This window comes from Rattus norvegicus, chromosome 3 (assembly GCF_036323735.1).
Source record: "Rattus norvegicus strain BN/NHsdMcwi chromosome 3, GRCr8, whole genome shotgun sequence".
In the NCBI taxonomy this organism is placed as follows: Eukaryota; Metazoa; Chordata; class Mammalia; order Rodentia; family Muridae; genus Rattus; species Rattus norvegicus.
In genome coordinates, this window is record NC_086021.1 from 98,438,344 (window position 1) to 98,461,872 (window position 23,529).

General features: G+C 50.1%; 1 protein-coding gene across 2 annotated transcripts in view; it reads right to left on the reverse strand.

Annotated features, from left to right (window-relative positions):
* The window catches only part of Creb3l1 (cAMP responsive element binding protein 3-like 1), a 40,865-nt gene extending 30,104 nt beyond the window's left edge, over nt 1–10,761 (reverse strand). Inside the window, exon 1 of one of the 2 annotated variants that reach the window (NM_001005562.2) lies at nt 10,264–10,761. In NM_001005562.2, the coding sequence (NP_001005562.1) occupies nt 10,264–10,365 (102 nt within the window). In that variant the 5' untranslated portion in view covers nt 10,366–10,761. The remainder of the gene's footprint in view (nt 1–10,263) is intronic. The other variant, XM_039105430.2, reaches the window with a different exon arrangement.
* Between the last annotated feature and the right edge of the window lie 12,768 nt (nt 10,762–23,529).

Genomic DNA, 23,529 nt, shown 5'->3' on the forward strand with positions numbered 1-23,529 from the left:
CTGAGTTACTGGATGGGGTAGGGGAACCCCATTAGAGTCCTGAGGTTGGGCCAAGAGGCGGGGCATGGCTTGGGAGGGACCCCAGCTCTAAATAGAGACAAGTTATCCTCATGCAAGGGTGGAGTTGCCTTGGGTTCTGGTACTATGATGAGAGGGTCAAAGGAACTGAGGACTGCTGCTTCTAACTGGGGCGGGGATAGAGGGGAGAGTGAGGAATGGGGGGAACGGAGTCACACCAGGTCACAGGGATCAGTGGGTGGTGGCTGTGACTGCAAGGGAGGAGGAGAAGGACCTGGCTCACTGCTGTCTCATGCTACCTTGTGCTTCAGGGAAATCTCTGTCTCCTCTTGAGGAGAGCCCCGGATTATTCAGACAGACAGAGATCTAAGATGCCCTATGGACTCTAGAACTCCTAGCACCAAGACAGGTCAGAGTTACTGGGGCCACCACCTTGTCCAGGTCAGAAGTATCATTGGCTCCTTGCGTCCTGCTGAAAAAGTCTGCACTCCCCAGAATACGATAACAGATTTCACGGGAGATGCAGCCTCTCTTCCCCTCTCTCCAGCTTGTAAAATTGTCTCTTCCTTAGGGTATACCCTGTGCCTGGAATGTCCTTTTACCTTCCCACCCCTGCTCCTCCCATTCTCTAAGATTCCTCTCACATGCTGCTTCCTCCAGGAAGCCTGCCCAGGTCATTCAGCTCCAAGAATTCTTTCTCCTGTGCCACCATAATGTGCAGGCTCCTGGCTACTGGCTAATGTCATGCCTTAAATGCTATGCGCCATGAGACCCAAGTCTCCTTTTACATGGAAACCCTGAGCATGGGACCAGGTGGAAGTCCTCAGAGCACAGCTGACAGGAGCAGTGATGGCGAACACGTGTATGACAGCCCAGCTCTGCTTTGCCTTCGGGTCTCATTTAGGCTTCAGACAATAAAGCAGAGCCTATCGGAGCCATTGCCTTACAAACCAGGAAACTGAGGTGCACAGAGAGAAGTACTGCCCAGCTTTGTGCTGCTTGCATTGGTCAAACCACAGGTGAACCCAGTCTTGACTCCAGAAAAGTTAGTGTCCGTGACATCACTGGCTGCTGACAAATGGTTCCTGTTAGTACTGGGCTGTGTATAGAATATGGGCCCCTGCTCCAGGCATGGAGTCTATACCCAAGTCTCCTGACCCCTGGGATCAGCACAGCGCTCTAAGGCCTGGGGCTTAACCCAAAGAAAAGGGGCTTCTATCCAGGTCTGGTGTTGCAAGTCTGTAATTCTAACTATGCAGGAGGCTGAGGCAGGAGGATTACAAATTCAAGGGCCTGCCCAGACTACAGAGTGACTTCAAGGCCAAGCCTGGACAACTCAGATCTTGTCTTAAAATTTAAAAGGGAGAAATAGGGTCAAGGACCCAGCTGAGTGGCAGAGCACTTATCTAGCATGAACAAGGCCCTGGGGTCAATCCTCAGTCCATATAGAAAAGCCTCTACATAGAACGGGAGAAGGTGATTTGTTTCCCCAGGGTGGTGGTCAAATGCTGAAATCTTTCCTTTAAGACTATGACAGCATCAGAGTGAAAGCAGCGGCAGCAACTGTGTCCTGCAGGGGGCGCTGTGCAAGGCTCTGTGTGAGGGCACACTGTGCTCTAGTCTCTGCCAGAAGCCCTCTTCAAGAATTCCTAGCTGGGGGCCAGTAAGATGGCTAAGTTGATAAGGGTGCTTGATCCAAGTGTGCATGCACGAACGCATGCAAACACACACACACACACACACACACTCACACACACACACACACACACACACACGCCCTTGCAGACCTTCACATGTATCCCATGGCATGTACACACATACACTTGCAGACTTTCACATGTACACTTGAGACAAAGGGAGGGAGAGAGAGACATTCTAGTTGAGTTTTCATGAGAACCCTACTTTTGACCATCTTTCCCACTATAAGCATGAAGAAAAGAAGCCTGAGCTGGGCATGGTGGCCCACCCCCTTAATCCCAGCACTGGGGGTGGGGGGCAAGGCAGGAGGATCTCTGGAAGTTCGAGACCAGCCTGGTCTGCAGTGCAAGTTCCAGAGCATCCAGGGCTGTTACACAGAGAAACCCTGTTTCAAAATGCCAGAAAAAAAAAAAAGAAAGAAAAGAGGAAGGGAAAGAGGAAGAGGAAGATGAGGAAGAGGAGGAGGAAGAAGAGGAGGAGGGGGAGGAGGAAGAAGAGGGGGAGGAGGAGGGGGAGGGGGAGGCAGAAGCATAGTCCAGCTGCGCAAGGCCTGCCTTAGTCCTCTGTCACCTGTGTTGGACCTGATGTCTATATAGTTTGGGCCTCATCTCCCCAGTCCTCAGTTTGAAGGCTCTTGGGGTTTGAATCTGTCCACAGTGAGTAGACTGGAGAGTTACATTGCTTCTCACCCAAACCCATGCAGTTTTGCAGACCATGATGTTTAGAGCACTGCCTGTTTCTAATGGTGTCTGGTGAGTTCCCAGATAGCTATTTTTATTATACTGTAGACTCACAGATATGCATTACTGTATTCTTAGTATTTCACATTAGAAAAAGTCATGGGGGCTGGGAGCTAGCTCAGCGGATAAAACACTTGCTGCACAAGTATGAAGACCAGCGTTGAGATCCCCAACAGTCTCTTAAGAGTCAGGTAGGCATGCTGGCCAGCCTGTACCTTGGCACTCCAGAGGTGGAGACAAACTTGCTAGCTTGACTAGGTGACCTGGTGAACTCTGAAGAGAAAGACCATGCTTCAGTAACTAAACTGGAGCGAGGTTGAGGGAGACACTCCAGGTCGGCCTTTGATCTCTACATGCACATCATGTGCATGCATACCCATACATGCATGCACACACAAATGTGAGCATGCATAGATACATGCATGTAGCGTACACACACACACACACACACACACACACACACACACACACACAGGCCCAAAGGCCATCATGATAAAGTGGACAGTTGAGTGAGACATGAGATTCAGTACTTGAATGCATGCATGCACGTATAACTGGGTGAATGGAATATACTTTTAGAAGAAGGACCATCAGGGCCAGGGGTTTTCAAGTGTGTTTTCCTTCCTTATCCTTTACCCACTTAGTCCCCATCCACTGCTGCCCTATTCAGCCACTCTGTGCACTCATTTTCCCTCCCACCACCCACACATCCATTCCCTCTTCTTTCCAATAATCTTTACCTTTTTCTTTCCATCTTCTCTTTATCCATCCACCTATCGAGCTATCCATCCATTCTCCTCTCCATTCATCCATGCAAACACCCACCCACTCCTCCATCCATCAGCCTAGAGTGTAGATAAACACATCCTAAGCATTACAGCTATAACTACAGAACGGCCGACATTAATGAATGACCCTCTTCCTTTGGGGAACCTTTAGTCTAGTTTAGAAACAAAGGTCAAGGCCCAGAGAGGGAAAGGGCTTTGCCTGAGAACACACAGTAAGTTGAGAAATGAGGTGATTGAGAGATGAGGGTGGCTCAGGCAGAGCAGAACCCACAGAAACAGAAGCAGGGTGAGTCCAGCTTCCTGCTCATACAGCCCTGCAGTCACTGCCTAGGAACTGCCTCCCGGCTCTCCAGGAGGGCCTTAAGGGCCTGCCTTTTGCCTCTGCTGCTTTCATTTTTGTTATTCTTTTGGAAGGGGAAGGAGGGAGCGGTTGCTGCTGTCCAGCTGCTTTGTCGGACCACACATCCCTGCTTAGATGTGTCAGCCCCTTTGTGAAGGGTGAAATGGTTTCTGGGCCAACAGCCAAGGGCCAAGGAAGCATCATTGAATGCTCTGCCCTGGAAAGCTGGGGGAGGAGCCCCGTGAGCCTGGCGACAGGGAAATCCACTCACAACTCAGTCAAGTCAAACTCATTGATGATAAGGTATGTCCAGTTCTCAGGCATCAAGGACTTGGGCTTTGCAGGGAAACCAATACCCATGATACACTCCCTTTGAGGGTCAAGGTTCTTGGTCATCTATGACCAAGTTCTATTCCTTCCAGCTTCTATTCCCACCTCCACATTTTTCCTGCTCCTGGCTCAGGTCCTGTCAGTGACTGTGGCTTCCCTGGGTCTGCTCAAGGGGGTTACACAGACTTCCAGCCAAAGCAATGCTCACAGCCTTCACTCGGCTCCACCCAAATCTTCCTCCTCTATCCTACCCCCCTGGAGTGCAGAGACTTCCAGAAGAACAGCCTGTTCTCTAACATCTGGAACTGGTTTCTTGAGAGAGGTTCAAGGGCAAGCCAGGTCCCCGAGAGATGCTCCAGGAGGTCCTGAGTATAGCGATTGCAGGAGGTAGAGAGGACCCAGTCGGGAGGAATTCTTTGTGGTCCTATAGAGAACAGAACCCAGCATAGAGAGGGGACAGGAGGCCTGTCCAGGGGCTCCAGCTGTGTAGCTAAAACTCCAGGTACCCATGGTGCCCTAAGGACAGCACTAGTCTCAGCCATGGCTCTCTATTCTCAGATCTCCTGGAGCATTCTTGATCTGAAGAGACCTGTACACTTTCTCTAAGTCTCCTTTTCTTGTCTGCACGAGGCACAGGATGCTGATTGGGTGCTCAGGCAGGAGAAGACAGCGATGGCGCTGCCCACTGAAATGTTTCTGAAGAGAGCCTTCACTACCAGGTGTGGAAGACACTGGGAAGGGCATCAAGGTCACCTTGGAGACCTTGCAAAACCTCTAACTTGTCTTCAGGCCCTACAAGGTGTCTGCTCTGTCATGGGGTCAAACAGTGTATAGGAAGCAAGAGAAGTCCTGGGTGGATGTGTACTGTGGGCTAGGGGATGGCTATGACAGACTCCAATGCCTCAGCCCCATGGGAGAGCCAAAGGCTTCTCCAGGTGAGTCTCAGAGGGGTGGCAAAGCCTTTCTCAGGTCAGAGCACAAATGTTGATAACACTGTAGCATACTCTCCCCTGGTTGTTCGCAGCCTGAAGACTGCTCCCCCACAAGATTATTAGCTAAGCCCGCTCCCGTTTAGCTGTGTATAATAACCCTGCCTCCTCGTTCATCTCTATGTAATGACTCTGCTTCTCTGTTCAACTGTAGATAATAAACACACTGAGCTTCCAGGGTACTATTGCTTCTCCATCAAAGAGTCAAGCCATTCGATCCCAGCTTTCCTGTGTCCATGTACATACATGAACACATGCACCTGTCACTTCTTAACTTCTTCACTGCTGCAGTTAGGTTAATCCAGGGAGCCATGTAGAGCATGGTATCCATTCTATCTGTTTCCTGGTTTCTCATTTATTGATGGGTAGCAATTTAGACCTAGGTTCGTCTCCACGCAGCAACCCTGGGATCTGCCAAAATGCCCCTCAGATCCCAAGCTCCTGAAAGGATGGACATGTCTATTAGTGAATGAGAGAAAGAGTTTCTGGCAGAGGCAGGGAGGCTTGGGAGCAGCTGAGGCATCTGTGGGCATCTCCAGCACACTCAGGGTTGGCCAGGTCAGGACCTTGAGGCCCCAGGGCCCCTTCTGGAATTTCCTGCATGCCTCTTGTGTACTCACTCAGCTCTGGCCCACTCTTCTGTTTTTAACAGCTTTACTTTATCTTAAAAGAATTTTCTTTACAAATACAGTAAATCCTTGACTAGAGCAAAGTCCTCTGCAGTGTGAAGAAGCCTGTGCTTTTGCCTCATGTTCAGGCTCCATCTCAGATAAAGTGGGGAGATGTCTGTGCCTGTGGAGCTCAGAAATGGGTACGTCCATCTCCTGTGGGTCTCTCTCAGTCTGCCTTTACTCTTGCCATTTGTGGATGACAGGTCCACCTGCCTGAAATGTACCCCTTCCCCCTGACTCTACGAAGATACAACTCCATGTTTTACATAATTTGGAAATGGTGGGTTGGATTTTGCATTATCGTAGAATTTACTATGGCTGGTGCCTATTTTGCGTCACGACATGACGCTAAGGGTTTATGGCAATGTGTAAAATTGATATGGTCTCTCCTTTTATGGGACTTCTTCATGGAGGAAATATATAAAAAGTCAATAAAACAGCTGCAGACTGGGATTCAGGCCACGAGGAAACCAAACGGAAGGGTACAGAAAACAGTGGGGCCCCAGGCATTTGAGCTGAGAGTGGGATGCAGAGGTGGGAGGATTTGAGGCTGAGCACTGCAAATAGCAGGAATGGCTTGTGCAGGCCTGAGGTAACAGGGTTAAAGGACCGCAGCCTTAGGTGGCCAAATAGGTCTAGAACTACCCGAGAAAGAAGGAACAGAAGATCCAGGCTCAAAGTCTGGCTCGAAATCCACAGGTTCAAATCCCCTTCAGTCCAACCAACTCTAGACTGTATGAGACTAGGGCCTGCAGGGGCCTCAGGCAGAATATGGCAACGTCTTATAGCAATGCCTACTCTTTGGAAATCACATCGATGTTCTCTGTAAAGCCCAGCGGCAACACCCACTGCAGAACTGCTGAACTCTGATGGCTGGGAGCAGGTGAACTTAGCACCCTCTACTTTTCTAGGGAACTGGGGAGATGGCTCAGTCAGTAAAGTCTTTGACACATAAGCATAAGGACCCGAGTTTGATCTCCAGAACCCACCCAGGAGCGCACAATTGTAATCAGAGTGCTGGGGAGGTAGAGACAGGTGGATTCCTGGGACTGGCTGGCCAGTTTAGCCTAAGCAGTGAGAGACAGTCTCAAGAGGAAGAGGAAGGTGGTGGTTCTGAGGAGGCTGTCCTCTAAGCCCACACACCCCAGTACACACCTGCATACCCCACCACATAACATAGCCACATTTGAAAAAGTTGGGAGTCTGACCTGACCTCATGCATTCATTTTATTTCTGCATCTGTCAATGGCTGACTTACACCTTGTATGGAGTACACCTCTGTTGGGCACTGGGATAAAGGAAGCAGATGAAGCCCTGGCTATCAGGAGTTTGTTTCCACAAAAGTGGGGGAAGGAAAAAAAAAAACGTAAAAACAAGCAAACCATGGACTCCAAACTCAAGAGTTTGTAGAGCCCTCTCTATTGAATAATAGCTCTGAGATTTTGATTTTCCAGAGTTTTCTTTATTCATTTTTTTCTGGTGATTCTAAGGCTATAGTGCCTTGGTCCTTCCTTTGGTCACACACATACACACACACACACACACACACACACACACACACACACACACACACAGTCAAGGGTTGCAAAAAGCCCACCCACACAGGCACATTCAAACACACATACTTCTCTAATCTCCCCAAATCCTCTAAAGGCTGGGGGTGGGGGCCTGTTGCCTCTCCACTTCAGCATTAATGCAGAAGTCAGGCTGGGAGTCTTGGGAGCAGTGGTCAGCCTTACCTCCCTGTAAGCCCCTCCTCTGGGCTGGTCCTGGGGTCCCCTCATCCCCACACCTGGCCTTCCCAGCTGCTGAGAGGTACATGGGTGTGTTGAGCAAACATCCTTGCAACTTCCTGCTGCTCCCCTCTGAGACAACAGAACCCCCCCTCGCTGCTCCCCCTCTTCCTCCTCCCCCACACCTCCCAGCTGGGGTTTCTCTGGAATCCTGAGTCAGTTCCCTGGAGAGAAAACAGAGATATCCCCTTCTCCTGACCAGAGGAGAGAGATAAGACACGCACAGACCCTCTGTCCTTCTGTTCTCCCGTGCCGGTTATCTGAGTCCAGACTCTCTCTTGCACGCACAGGGCTGAAAGGGCCATAGGGTACGATGCAAGAGAGTTGAAAGACAGTCACTTTGGAGCTGAGGGAGGGCAGAGAGGCTGGAGAAGGAGAAGCCCTGCACCACTGGGAATAAGGATCACTGCTCTGTTGTAAGGGAGCCTTTAAAGTTGCATAGGCATCATCTAGACAATAGGAGGAAGGCCTCAGAGGCAGCACCAGCACTAGCTGTGTGTCCTACCCCTGTCTCTAGAGTGCAGGTGTTCTCTGCAGCAGTCAGGAGGAACTGGCTTTCCCTTTTCGCTTTTAGGATAATGGGGTGGGGATGGGGGCACATGAAGTCCCCATGTAGCTTTAATGGCTAACACTGGGGATCTTTAAGGACAGTGAAGACACAGCTTTCCGTCTTCCACGTAGACACATCCTTCCCATCCTCATCCCTGGAACCCTCGCTGTGGAAATAGCACTCAAAGTCACTCAGCAACTCCCAGCTGAGTGTTTCTCACTGTCTCCTGCATTCAGTGCGAGGAAGAAGTCAGGTCTCTTACTTGGCAGGCCTTAATCTACGTCAGCTTTACGTTAATCTTCTAACCAAATCCTTGCAATAATGCTACAGGGAACGATGTTCTCCTATTACAGATGAGGAAATCAAAACCCTGAAGAACACAAGTCTATGTGAACAGCTCCATTAGCTGATGGCAGAGGCAGAGCCAGATGTAGAATTTCCATGTTCTAGCCAGGCATGGAGCCCTCTCCTCCTAGAAACCTCTTCTCCACAACTATGCATTCCTGGTCCAGATGAAGGCCAGAGGGCCCCAGCTGGGCATTCCCTCCCGGTGTCCCACAGCACATCAGGGCTTCTTTCCTGTACAGGAGCAAGGCCCAGAGCCGCAGCCGCAGAGCAGAGCAGAGCAGGCTGCAGGGTTCATTGAGAAGAAAGCTCAGCTCGGTTGGTCCCCAGCTACGTGAAGTCTGCAGGAGGGCTGCACTGTCCCCTTGGACTTCAAGGAGCCTGGGCCCCTGACAAATCTTTCTGTCTGACCCAAATCTTTTACCTGCTCCAAGAGGGCTTTTGGTCCCTCCAAAAGTTGTTGTTTTACTCCTGGGTAACATCTAGAACCATCCTTAGGAAGCACTGGCCCAGTTTCCTCCTTTTTATAGATCAGGAAATGGAGGCCTGGGGGTGGGGATGGGGGGAGAAAGACAGGCATGGTCCATGCTCACAAGGGAAACAGAGGCAGGGTGGGGCCAGAGTTGCCACTTCTCCTAAGACACAGCATCTCTCCTGGTTCCTCCCATCTGATGTAGAAGGCTACGATTTGAACAACCTCTTTCAGACAGCAAGACCAGGACATGCTGCTTAAGAATGCCTGGGGAAGATGTGTCACCCCATGACTCCCTGACTGAAGGTGACATGAATCAAGCTGCTTGGGATACTCAGTGAAGGACATCTAAGTCCTTCAAGACCTTGAACTTGCCTGCTAAAGTTTTCTTAGTGCAAGAGGTAGAGACAAACAGGTGGGGACCCCATGTGCTTGGCTTCTGGTTGAGTATGGGGTGGAGGGGTATACAACTGTGGCTCATTCTACGGTGGCTGTGGGTTCCTCGAACATTCTCCAAACAACCCACATTTCTTCAGGATGAGTCTCTCTCTCTCTCTCTCTCTCTCTCTCTCTCTCTCTCTCTCTCTCTCTCTCTCTCTGTGTGTGTGTGTGTGTGTGTGTGTGTCTGTCAGCCATGCCCCTCCTCCATTGAGTCTTTAGGTCTGAGCCAGAGTGAAAGAGAGAGAAAGGAAAGGAGAGCCACGTTTCCTTAGAAAAGAAGGGGAAAGGAGAGAAGGAAGACAACTTTATAGCCCGGAGCAGTCCTGAAGCCACAAGGAGAGACAAAGTTAGCAGAACCATAGGGAACTTAGGAAGAGGAAACACAGTAGCCAAGACACACACTGATAGAAAAAACAAGGTCTTCTGAACCCTCACTCGGTGCTTCCCTGACCCACCACCCTCAATTGCCTTCCGGTAAGGGAGGCTAGAGCAGTGTTCCTCAGTTTCTGGGTCTGGCTGGGTATCTGGGTCTGCCTCTGACCCCCTAGAAGCTTCGGGCCTCTGGTTTGGGAAGGCTCCACTGTGCGCCCCCAGGCGGAGATACAGCCTCAGAGCCACCGAGGCCCTAAAGAGGGCGCAGGAAAGAGCTCCTCTACTTTGCGCCCAATCTGGTCCCAGAACCTTAGGGTGGGTGGAGGGAGGATGGAAGACTATGGCTGACTGTGCCGCGCGCGGGCTGTGGGGTGTGGGGTGGGGATTGGTGTCTTGTTAGTTCATATCCGAGATTCGGAGGCCCCCGGCCCCTCCTTGTCCCCTTCCCCTAGAAGCCAGAGACCAATGTGTTCTTGGATCGAGTCCTCAGGAGTAGCGTGGGGCGCTAGCTGCGAGCCTACGTTCTAGGCTCCTGGTCTAAAGGGGCGTCCAGGAAACTAGTCGCCCCATCTTAAAACCCTAACCACGTGTTCATCCAGGGAACCCTGAGCTGAGCCCCCTCCTTGGCTCTTGCGGGTCTTTGCGGGGTTCCAGGCGCTCCGCGGAGAGGGGTGAGAGTTGTGTGCATAGGGGAACCGAGACCCTTTCGTTCTTACCGCATTGTTGAGGAAATCCGACTCATTCAGGTCTCCCAAGTCCAGGAAGCTGGATCCCGGGAACAGCCTGTCGGCCGGGAAAGGTTCCAAGACGGCGTCCATCGCGCCGGGTTCCAGGGGACCCCTTCGGGCTGCGCTTCCCTCACTCCAGGGCGGCGAGGATCCCCGCACCAGGCTGCGGCTGGGCGCGGGCAGGCGGCCCGGGGGCAGGTCCCGGCGAGCCCGGGGGGAGGAGCGGTGGGGGTGGCGCGGGTCGGGGGCGCTGGGGGGCCTTAGGGCAGCGGCGCCGAAAGCACCGTGGGCTTTCAGCCGACTCCTCCTCCTGCTCCTCCCGGGGCGCAGCTGGCTTCCATGGGGAGCCCGGGGGTGGGGCCGATGCTGGAGGAGCCCCCCGGGCCGGGTGGGAGCCGGGGGTGGGGGAGCTCAATGCTCCCCCGAGGATGGGTGGCTGCCGAGTCGCAGAGATCTCTCTAGGTCTCTTCCTCCGCGCAGCTTCTGTCACTTTCCGGAGTCTGAAACCGGGAAACCCGGGCGGGTTAGCCCAGCTGGCCCAGGCGCCACGCCTCCACATCAATATTCACGATAACTCAATATTAATGAGTAGAGGGCGTGGCTGGGGTTTCGTCTCTACTCCTTTAAAGAGACATGTGTCTGTTAGGCTGCCTTGGCAGGCGCAGCTCAAATAAGGGGATGAAGGCAAAACTATCCTGGAAACTGTGGGCTTCCTGAAACCTGGGCGGCTTGTGAAGGCTTTGCGGGCCACGATTCTGTAAACGGAGGGCTGACTAGGAAGCCAAATTCACCAAACTCTTCTTTCTTTCTTTCTTTCTTTCTTTCTTTCTTTCTTTCTTTCTCTTTTTTTAAAGTAGGGTCTCTATGTAGTCCTGGCTGGCCTGTAACACTCTCTGTAGATTAGGTTGCCCTCAAACTCAGTTTTCCCCTTGCCTCTGTCAGGTGCACCACCATGTCAGGCCTTTTCCAGTTTGGCACTAAACCCTGAAGTAAACCAAAGTCAGGGAATTCTGTTTCAAGCTATCCTCCCTGAGGCTGGAGATGATTCAAGGAGGCTAAGAGAGTATGCTTGTTCTTCTAGACTCAGAAAATACCTTCCCGCAATGCTGTATGTGAGTGTACATAAACATACATACACACAGACACACAAATACAGACACCTTCTTACGTTGGGGGGTGGGGCAGGATCTCATGTACTCCAGACTGGGATTATTAGGGTGGACCACCACACCCAGGTTTTATTTTTGTTGGTATCTATCTATCCATCCATCCATCCATTCATCCATCCATTCATCCGTCTATCATCTATTTGGTTTTTCAAGACAGGGTTTCTCTGTGTAGCCCCTGCTGTCCTGGAACTCACACTGTAGACCAGGCTGACCTCAAAGTCACAGAGATCCACCTGCCTCTGCCTTCTGACTGCTGGGATTAAAGTCACGCACCATTGCCTGGCAACACACCCAGTTGTTTTTTTTTTTTTTAAAGAAACGGATTTTTTTAATTCATTTATTATATATAAGTACACTGTAGCTGTCTTCAGATACACCAGAAGAGGGCATCGGATCTCTTTACAGATGGTTGTGAGCCACCATGTGGTTGCTGGGAATTGAACTCAGGACCTCTGGAAGAGTAGTCGGGTGCTCTTAACTGCTGAGCCATCTCTCCAGCCCAACACACCCAGTTTTATGTAGTGCTGGAGATCACATCTGGGGCCTCCTGCCCCTCTGCTAACTGAGCCACATCTCAGTCCCTGACTGAGCTCTCAGCTTCCATGTTTCCTCCCCTGGGGAGCCTTCCTTGAAGCCGGGATGGGAGCACTCACCGGCCCGTACATACTCAGAGCACAAGCACTCTGCACCTGTCTCGTGCCTTTCAGCCCCTGTTTGTGTAATTGACCGTGTCCCTGCTGGACTCCAAAACCCTCAGATCAAAAACAGGCAGAGGCACAGCCTGAATAGCAAGAGTGGCGTCCCCCTTCTCTCATCAACCATTAAGCCTCTAGATCTTCCTCAGAGCAGGATGTGGCAGAATGTGAGTCTGGTGAGCCAAAGTGCTGTCCAGTCACCTGACACGCCTAGGCCCCTTGGACTCATTACTTAAGTAGCCTGCTGCTTCGACAACTTAATCTCTTAAAAGGGCTGATAAACAATCTCTCTGCACCTGAACAAGGGAAAGTGCCTCAGAAAGGCGCTCCCTTGAGGGCTGTGTCCACTGTTCCCTGCCCAGAGTTATGCATGGGATTAAGTGTGTCCTCCTTGCTTGAGTATTTAGCTCAGGACCTTTAAGAAGTAAAGATATCATCACAGCTCAGCCGTAGCGATTGCCAAAAAATCATCATCTGAGACCAGAGCTGTTTGTTAGCCAAGAGCCGGTGAGCAGGCACGTGGCTTTGCTATACTTGCAGCTCACGACCCAGATGGCAGAGTTCTGGACCCTCTAGTCTATCACATGACCAAACCTTCCAGGTTTGCTCTTGAGAAACTAGCATGGGGCTCAATGTCCTAGAGACCAGCTCATCAGCAGTGCCACCCTGAAGAGTTAGGCTGAACCTGAAAGAGATCAATTCTATCCACAGCGACAGATAGAACTAAGTGAGGTTATGGGTCAGTTGAGGGTTATTAAAACAGGAGAGTGACTGACCCTTCCAGGAAAAGGGAGTGGCCCATGGCCTGATGGATGGGCAGGACAGGCTCTCACGGATGAGTCTGTGACAGCAGGTGTCTGGAGTCCTGGCTCCTGAGCCAGAACGCCTGTGGGCTCCCAGGAGGGGCACAAGTGTCCTTCTGCCTGAGTTGGCTGGAAATTGTGCCAGTATCCCCCACCCCCACCCCCAGGTCTCTCTGTAATTAGAGACACAGGTAGCATTTAAGTGATTGGGGAAGATTATATAGTTTTAGATAAGTAGGATTAAAGTGCCCAGTGTCTCCTTATTCAGGTGAACACCCCAGGAAACCACTGAAAATAATCCTGGGGGGAGGCTTTCTAGTTCCGGTACCTCCTGTGCAGTCTGAGAAGCAAGATCTCCCAAGAGAAACCCTGGTGGCGGGGCGGGGGGCAGTGGGGACTGTGAAGAGAAACCAGGCAAGCAGAGCCTGGAACACAGGATAAGTAGAGCTTCCGGGAATAAACGGAATGGCAGAGTCCGGCCCAGATAAGATGTCTGGCTTATACTCACATGCGTGTTACCAAGAGCCTACGACTAGCACCCCCTAGTCCAGGAACTGGAGATTAGTTGGGGCGGGTTCTTAAAAGACATCGCAAAGAGCTATGAAGAAATAAAATAGTTTGACACGCTTGTATGGGTAAGGAAGGCTCCTATTTTACACAATGTAAGCTCACAGCCAAATAGTGAATTTCTGTCATGGGGTGGGGGGTGGGGGCAAAATGGAGGGGAAAGTATTCCAGGCAATGGAAGAACAGGGTGCGGCAGAGAAAGAAAGGTTTCACAGGATGGGGCAGTGGGATGGGCTATAGTTGTAAAGAATGTGGAGCCCCAATGTGGGCACAGACTCGTTCTCATTACACAGAGGCAGAGGCTCGCCTATGAAAACACTGGTAAGGATTACTCCTGTTCTGATAAAAGCCCTTCTCCTCCCCTCCCCCCTTCCCCAGTCCAGCAAGGAGGTGGTCAAAAACACATCCCTTTTAACCTGGGTGGGCCCGGGGCCCTGTGAGTGTTAGGTGAGCTTTTCCCTACTGAGCTCAGCGCCTCCTGCAGAGGGGCCCGGTGACACACATGACTGCTGCTCATAGCAGTGGTGGCTCCAGCTGTGAGGCAAAAGCCTCCTGCATAATGACATCTATGCACAGTTAGTGACAGTGACGCACAGGAGGAAAAGGGCAAAGATAAGCCTCTGTCTGTCCGGGACCTGAAGGTCAGGCGAAGAGTGAGGCTCTTGCTGGGATGCAATTGCAATGCATTGTGGGATGTGTGAGTGTGTGTGTGTGTGTGTGTGTGTGTGTGTGTGTGTGTGTGTGTGTTGTCATACAGATACTCTGGTGTGTCACTACCCTTCTCTAAGCCCCTCAGGTTCTACATGCATAAGATAGGAGATGAGGCATTGATCCCCTCCACCCCCCAGGATCCTTCTTTGACAAATATCTTCCAAATGGGGAGTTGGGAACTCCGAGCCTAGGCCAGGCCTGGTCCTCAGATAGCTAGGTACTCAGGCTTTCTAGACTCCTACCAGGAGCTACCAGGAGGGTGGAAGGTGGGTGTTTCTTGTGGCTGGCAGGCCCCGGGTGGTGGTGGGAAGGTCACCCAAAGTAAACCTGCCTTGTTTGCTTGCATCGTAAAGGAAAAACGTTTTGGCACACTTGAGCAGGAACTTGTGGGGAATAAAAACATATTCATCCTGGAGATCAGACTGACTTCCGGGGTGCAGATGGGGGTCCTTTGTTCTCTGTGGTTCCCTAGAATGGGTTGCAGGGCTGTTCTTCCTCTGTCTCCCCTTGGGGGCTTAACTTGGATCTTTGCAGAGGCACCCTGCCAGGAAAGGAGGCTGGCTTCTACCTCTGGCTGTCACTCATCTTAACATCCCCTTCCCCACCCCCTGGGACTCTGTCCTGCCCTCTCTCCACCCTGACCTATGCGTTTCCCTGACATTTACTGAGTTCTTGCTTTGTGCCTTGCACTCAGTATTTCAGCTGTGCTATTTGGTTCAATTCTTGCGACGACCTTGCAAGACAAGTTCTGGACTTTTCTGACTCTGTCTTACCTGCTTCTTTGCACCACTGAAGTCAAGTGTGTAACTGATGATGTCACAGCTCAGCGGACAGTAGATGCCCCTGCTATGTATTAAAGGTAATGGTATTTCAGCTTACTGATGCCATCTTAGATTCAGGGAAGTCATATTGTCACTGTGGCTAATCTAAGAAACCAAGCCCCAGGGAGTTTATCTTCCATTCTTTTATAGGTAACTGGAGCCTAGGGCCATGGCTGACTTGCCCCAGCATGAAGAAGCAGAGCTAGGACTGTTGACCTCTGACCCTTTCCTTTCATCCCAGAAGAAGCATTTGCTCACTGGGGAAAGGCCTAAGTTTAGAAAAGAGCCTTCTAGAGTCTTGGGCAGCCAGTGAGTACTCTCCCTTTGAACGGCTTTAAGATAGATCTTTTCTCCTCTTTAAATTCTCTGAAGACTGAGTTTTTTGAGAACTAAGAAAACATTTGCCTCTGGTCCAGTGCTCTTTCCTGGTAATGGGTTTCACTTTCCCCCCCTGGATTTCTGCTCTATTGTCCCGGACAGGAGGCAAGCCCACCCCCTTGGCCCTCTGTCTGCTGGGCTGCCGGGGAGGGGGGAGCTCCACCTGCTCTGTCTTTGGTCTCCAGCTCTAAATTCACAGTCCTCTGCACTGCCTGGAATCACCTGCAACCACTCACTAGATGCGTGCGTAGCCCACACCGCTCAGCTTCATCTCTCAAAGACACCCACGAGGGCCTTCTGGTTCATCCTGCCACCCTTACTCTCTTTAAGTCTAACTTGGGGAGAGAAAAATCAACAGAGCTATTTCCTCCTGTCCCATAAGGGACACTCCCCTGAAGTCCTGCTCCACCTAGGGCTGGCAGAGCAACAACTGTTGGCCTGAGAGGAAAGGCAACAGTAGAGAAAGTTGGAGCCTTGCCTCTGCCTGTGAGTTCTAGCACTGACCAGGCCTCAGTTTCCCCAACCTTTAGGGAGACCAAAGTGGCTTATTATGGAAAAACTGCGAGACAGTCTCAGGCTTTCAGGCCAAAGACTTTGCTAAAATCTTGGCCTGATCAGAATCAGTACAACAGGGACTGTGGGCAGGTGAAGCTAGCTCTTGCCATAGTCTCCCTGAAAAAGCCTGTATAATAGTGGATGATTCTGGCTCCCCACTTTGACTGAGGCAATGCTAACTTGATCTCCCTCTCTTCAGAGTACAAATATGACCCTGTGTGCAAGGGGTCCTGTGGGTTGTGAGTATCTGAAAGCTAGCATGCAGCCCATGGTGCACACACGGGTGCTGCCAGGTGCAGACATGGATGAAGAATAGCCGTGGTCAGAAAGGTGTGGCCCTAGGCTAAATGAGAGGTGTATACCGGTTGTGTGCTAACATGTGTGGATGCATGTGTGTTTGTGTGTGTGTGTGTGTGTGTATGTCTGTGTGTCTGTGTGTGTGTCATGTGTGTCTGTGGATGCATGTCTGTGTGTGTGTCATGTGTGTCTGTGGATGCATGTCTGTGTGTGTGTCTGTGTGTCTGTGTGTATGTGTGTATGTGTGTGTGTCTGTATGTGTCTGTGGGTACATGTCTGTGTGTGTGTCTATGTGTGTCTGTGTGGACGCATGTCTGTGTGTGTGCCTGTGTGTGTCTGTGTTTGTTAGTGTGTGTGCCTCTGTGTGCATCTGTGTTTTTATGTGTCTGTGTGTATCTGTGTTTTTATGTGTCTGTGTGTGTGTATCTGTGTGTTAGTGTGTGTGTGTCTGTGTTTTTATGTGTCTCTCTGTGTGTGTCTGTGTGTGTATCTGTGTTTGTGTGTGTGTGTGTGTGTGTGTGTGCATGTGCACATGCCTATGCAGGAGAGGACACCAGCTCTCACCTCTGTACACATGCTCCTGCCAGCATGTGTAGTTGCAGATCTGGTTTCTATCATCTCCCAGCATGCAGCAGGCTGGGGAGACTGAGTGGAATATTAATTGTGCTTTTGCACGTGGCTGGGCTCCATGAATGTGGTGGTCGGAGGGAGCAGTCTCAAGCTATGTAGGGAATGAAAGGAAGCCGCAGCTTCAGAGCTCCTGGATTTACATCTGTACTGAGGTGGAGGCTAAGCCAGGTGGGTGGGAGGGCGTGGGGGCGGGGGCTTCTTGAGACCTAAGATCAGGGGACAGCTAAGTTTACAAGGATTCCCACATAGAATCACAAGTGATAACATGGAACTAGCCCAGAGGAGACAGTCTGGCTGAACAGTGAGTAATAGAACCCTTATTTGCCTGTAAGGTCGCACAGAAATCCTCCAAGAGCTGTGGTTCTTAATGGTCATGACTCATTTGGGGGCACCAACTGGCCCTTTCACAGAGGTCCCTAAGATTATGGGAAAACACAGATATTTGCATTATGATACATAACAGTAACAAAATTACAAAAGTAACAAAATTACAGTTATGAAGTAGTAACAAAAATAATTTTATGATGGGGGGGTCCACCACAACATAAAGAACCATGTTAAAGGATCACAGCATTAGGAAGGCTGAGAACCACTGCTCTAGGGAGAAGAGAGTGTCAGCAGAAGGAAAGAGGTAGGAAGGAAGAAATAAATAGGTACATATTGGCACCGTCAAGCATTTTAACTTGTAAACTCCCAAAGGACATAGTAGACAGCTTGAACTCCTCTGAGGGTGCCCCATCCACTTCTGTAACATTCATCCCACCTCGCAACTTACCTGAACTTAAGAAAGGCCAGGCAAGGTTTTCTTCTTTGGCTGAGTCCTGGGTCTATGTTTAATTAAATTGGTTTTGAAGCTTCCTTTTCGATCTGGCTGTGTGGAAGCTCAGAGCCGAATTTGCTGAGGTCCACCTTGTATAATGGAATCTCACACAAGTGCGTGTTGCCTGTGGTCTGCCTCGATCTTTCACTGTTATCTCCTCTTTTCCAGATTATTTCCTATTAAAAACCATCCAAAACTGAAAAGACAGCTCAGAGTATGTTTGCTCTTTGCAGAGGACCCGCAGAGGGCAGCTCAAATCTGCCTGTAACTCCAGGTACTCCAACAGCTCCCCCCAGGCCTCCCGGGTCCCCTGCACATACAGATACACACCCAACCCCACATATGAATCATCAAAAATAAGAAAATAAATCTTTTAGGCACTAACACGCTCTGTCGGAGTCCATCGTCTGTGGCACTTCTTAGAGGTCTTTGGCAGTGAGATAGAGAGGCACAAATGTTTTTACTTCATAAAGAAAGTGAGGGGGTTGGGGATTTAGCTCAGTGGTAGAGCGCTTGCCTAGGAAGCGCAAGGTCCTGGGTTCGGTCCCCAGCTGGGGGGGGGGCGGGGGGGGGATGGGGAAGAACCAAAAAAAAAAAAAAAAAAAAAGAAAGTGAGGGTCAGGGAGGTTGTATTTGTCCAGATATTGAACAAGAGAGTTGGAGATCTGATCTTACTGTTATTTTCCACTGCATTATTAGCCTCTGGGACTGGACCGAGTTCAGGTAACCAGGGGTCTTCCTGGAGTGTTGGGAGGGGCCCAAGGCCTTGGCAGACATAGTCTTTACCTCCCCTCACTGTTTGCTAGACTGAACCGTTGGATAAACAGGCCCAGGTGGAGGTTTCTCTGCTATTATGTGCATCAGAGCCTAGGAGCCTTGGTCATATCCCATTTTAGGGATTAGTCCTAACCTCTGAGGCTAAGTAGAGCTGACAAAGACCCAACGACCCTGGCAATCACCATAAAGGGAAATATATGTTACAAAGTCAGGGGTAGTGGTACACGCTTGTGATCTGAGCACTCAGGAAGGTCAAGGCTAGCCTTGGCTAGGTAGTTAGTTTGAGGCCAGGCTGGGCTACGTAGGACCCTGTCTTCAAAATGCTGAACCAACCACCACCACTACCACCACCACCAACATCTAGACAGTAAATATAATTTCCAGATGTTCTGAGGAACATCTGGAAAATTCTGTTTATGGAAACTCAGAACTGAGGGCACTGATTCCTTAGGGAAAAATGGGTGGAATAGATGCATTTGTCTGTGACTGTGTGGCAAGAAAGAAACATGTGTTCAAAGATCAAGGTGGGGTGCCCATGTGTGCATTCTGAAAGTGTCCTGAGCCATCCTGTTAGGCCTATCCACCTGGAGCCTCTTTCTGGCTGGAAGAGGACCGGGGCTCTACAAGGAGGCATTCCATGTTCTTAAAAAATGAGAATGCACCCCCTGACCCCATCTCTCTCTCTGTCTGTCTGTCCGTTTGTCTGTCTATTTAAAAAATATAGCTTCGAGCCAGGCATACTGGCTTTAATTCCTGCACTCAGGAGGCTGAGGCAGGCCTGTGAACTCCATGAGTTCATATCCAACCTCCAACATTGATAGATGGAGATGTAGGTGTAGATATCCATGAAATCACCTCAGTGCACACATGGGACTTTGAGTGGCCCCAAAGCCACCATTCTCCTGCCTTTGCCTCCTAAGTGTCATATGCATGCACCACCATTCCCAGCCAATTTCTTTCTCACAGGGACTGGCTTCTTGTAGGCAGCCCGGAGCCTGAGGACTCTAGGAGAAGACAAGAGAGAGCCCTTCAAGAGCAGATGTGAGGGGGCAGTTATCTGAAGGAGCTTGGTGCACCTCTGAGAATGTCAGTCTCTGATCATCCAGGGGACAATACAGAGACTCAGTATCAGTGAGCAATGACTCTGGGAGAACTGTCCTGGAGAGCCCCAGGTTTTCAGTCCAGAATGCTGTCAGACATCAGCAAGCATGGTGTGGAGTTTTTACTCTTTGTTGTAAGAAGAGTTTTTATAAACCTCCCTTTACTGAGGCCCCGTTTCCTTCCAGTGCTCTCCCAATGTATAATGCCTGCCTCAGTCTCCTCAGTCTATAAGGAGCTCCTGTAATCAATAACACAAACACCAGCAATCCAAACAGCAGCCGTGCAAGGAACTCTAACATGGAGCTGGGTACATACACGGTATGGATTCATGGTGTTCTGGGCCTGGCTAAGCAGTTCGGGTAAGTGTTCTCATTTGTGCTTTATAACAACCTATGTAGGCTAACACTGAGATTACACCACTGTCTCGAGGCTCAGAGCTACATCATCTTGCCTAAATCACAGCCTCTTCAGTCTGATTTCCTAGTCCGTGCTCTTGAATTTGCCGCTTACTGGAATCTAGGGTCTCCAGGAAACAGAACAAGGGAGGGAAAACCACACACAGGCAACCACATGAGGTAGAACAGACAGAACTCTAGTCTGTTTGGGGTGTTTTATTTTGTTCTATTGTCTTTTAAAGGTTGTTTTGGTACGGTTTTTGTTTTGTTTTGAAATAGGCTCTCATTATGTACTTCATGATGAACTCCATAGAGCAGTCTAGCCTTGAACTCCCAGAGATCTGCCTGCCTTTGCCTCCTAAGTGCCAAGATTAAAGGTGTGACCCCCATACCTGGCTGTCCTTTACATTTTGCTGAGCAGATAAACAAGGTGAGATAACTCAGACGTAGAAAGGGAATTTAATGAAACATGACCCGACCGTGTCTGCACCCTGTATCTTACAGACATCTGCAAAGATCTCACCGGCCCACTAAGATATACTCAGTTTTATGACTTTCTTAGGTCTCGCTCACTGCTGTACGCGTGAGTGTGTCAACTCGCTCACTGCTGTACGCGTGAGTGTGTAAATGCATATGGAACCCCCCCACACCCAGTGTGTTATCCACACTGCAGATTTGCTGTTTCTCCTTAATCTGCCCTGGAGATCTTCCTGTATTAGCACACAGAGAACTTCCTCATTCTCCTCCTGTTGCCCAGCTGCCATTGTGTGAATGCACCACAGCGTACTTACTTGTCCCGGAGATGGACATTTGGATAGTTTCCACTTTTTCACTTTAAGAAACAATGCTGGAGTGATAGACTTGTTTGAGTCCTGCTTGGTCATAGGATGTGTTTCCAGATGCCAAATGGCAGAAGCTGCATGAATAGGTTGAAAGTTGTTCCTGAGTCGGGTACCCTGATCCGCAGTTCACACCCCCATGGGCAATGGAAGCAGTGGCTGGTTTATCAAATCTCTCAGATAGAAAGCCATCAGAATTTCACACTTTTCCAGACTAGGAGTACCTTCCACTGGTTTGTGTTTGGTTTTATTTGACTTTTATTTTGTCCTTGAAACAGGTCTTCACTCTGTAAAACACACTAGCCTTGAACCCACAGAGACCCACCTGCCTCTGCCTCCCGAGTGCTGGGATTAAAAGGCATTTGCCACCACACCTGGCTTCAATGGGGTTTTTAAAAAATGTTTTATTTGGGAGTTGGAGAGATGGACCAGTGCTTTCCCAGAAGACACAGGTTCAATTCCTAGCACCCACATGGTCTCTTTGGGACCAGGCAAGAAAGCACCCAGACACCTAAGAAATGAACTAATTTGTTATTATTACTGTTATTGTTGTTGTGGTGGTGGTGGTGCTGTGTGTGTGTGTGTGACTGTGTGTGTGATTGTGTGACTCTGTGCGTGTGTGACTGTGTAACTCTGTGGGTGTGACTGTGTATGTGTGATTGTGTGACTGTGTGTGTGTGAGACTGTGTGTGTATGTGAGAGACTGTGTGACTCTGGGTGTGTGACTGTGTGACTCTGTGTGTATACGTGTGTACGAGTGTGTGTGAATGTGGGTGCTCAGTGCCATGGCATACATGATAGTCAGAGGACCAACCCTCTGGAGTTAGTCCTCTCCCTCCATTGTGAGCTCCGAGGACTACAGTCAGACTCTCTGGACTGCATGGCAAAGTGCTTTTATTCACTGTGCCATCTTATGACCTTTCCAGCATACTTCGAATTTACATTGCTCTTGAGTAAAGCTGAGCATTTTTTTTTTTAGAAGAATTTGTTTCATGGTCTGCAGACTCCACACACACACACACACACACACACACACACACACACACACACACACACATATATAATTGGTGCTTTAGCCTTGTCTTATGTGGTTTCCAGAAAGTGCCTTATCTGTCAGGCAGATTTTGATGTGTTTTTCAAGGTCCTGGTGCCACACTCTGAATTCTTTCTAGGAAAGGTTGTGGAACTATATTCTTTTATTGAGGCCTGACTTTATTTAATGAACACTGTTTTTTAAAGGCAGAGTCTCAGGTAACCTATCCTGGACTCCAATTCCCTCTGTAGCCAAGGGTGACCTCCTGTACCCATCTCCTGAGTGCTTAGATTACACGCGTGTGCCACCTGTTTCATGCGGCGCTGAGATAAAACTTCGGGCTCTGTACATGATAGGTAAGTCCTCTGCCCACTGAGCGATAGCCTCCGTTCTGGTGAGCACAAATCGAGCACCCTTTGTGTACCGGTGTTAATACTGATGCTCCCAAGAGCATCGATGAGGAGACACTATAGTTGTTCACGTTCTACTGGATACCAGACAGGTTGTAGTCTATAGTGAAATGAAGTTTAGTGATGGAAGCCAGTGTCTCAGGTATATGAAAGCGGGGACCTGGATGCGGTACTCTCAGGAGAAGCAGTACTTCCGGGGCAGGGGTTGGGAGCAGGACTCCGCCTTCTATCTCCACCCAGGGCAGGCTTCTCTCACCTCCCCTCTCCCTGGGATTTCAATATTCTGTCCATGTTGCAGTGAACTCTGTCCCAGGAAGATGACTGCTGTAGAATGTATTTACCATATCCTATCCTCCATGGGGACATCCTGTGCATGTGGCTTCCGTGCAGCTCTCCTCCTTGCATACAGTGGTCCTCACTATCTGATTTGTTCTCTCCTGCATTGGATCATATGCCAATCAATGGCTTCTGGCATGCTTCTTCTACCTCTTGGGATTGGACTCTTCCTTGCTAGAGGGGAGACTTACTTTCAGTTCATCGAAGGCTTGCAAGATTGATGGGTAGATGTTTGGGAAGAGCCCACGGGAGTGTCGGGACATCAAGGGCTGCACAGACCAGTCCTAAGAATGGATGGTACGCCAAACTGAACTCTCGGCACCAAGGCCCAACAACCAGGAAAGGGTTAAGCTCGCCAGAGTTTTATATATGAAATGGCACCAGGGGGGGAAAAAGTGCAGACTAGCAATTGAGCCCTGTCTCATCCTGGTTCAAATGACATTGTCTGAGCTTCCGCAGCCTGGCCTCCTGCGCTAATTACAGACCTTCCCTGAGGAGGAAGGCTGGGGCCAGGAGTTCCTCATTACAGGCTCCCGTGCTGGAGGGCACAAACCCCAATGACCAAACGCAATGACGAAATAAGATCTCTACAAGAGTGACCCAGGGTTTGGCCACTGAGCCTCCTGGTTGCTGCCTGGCTGGGAAAGGGTTAAGGAGTAGCTATGGACTGGCAGGAAAGGAAGACATAAAATAACAGGAGTCAATGTCCACTTAAGTCACCGCTCATCACTCATCGAGCCCCCTTTCCTGGGTCTGGAATCTGGATACCTCACTCGTGCTCTCCAAGATGGGTACAGTCAGGATTGTCAGAGCCTCCCCTCTGTGGCCACTTGTGGGCTGCCTCTCCCTGTGGCCTGTGGAGACCAAGTCTTTTTTAATCTTTCATTTATCTAGAGGCCTCGCCCCTCTGAGAGCAG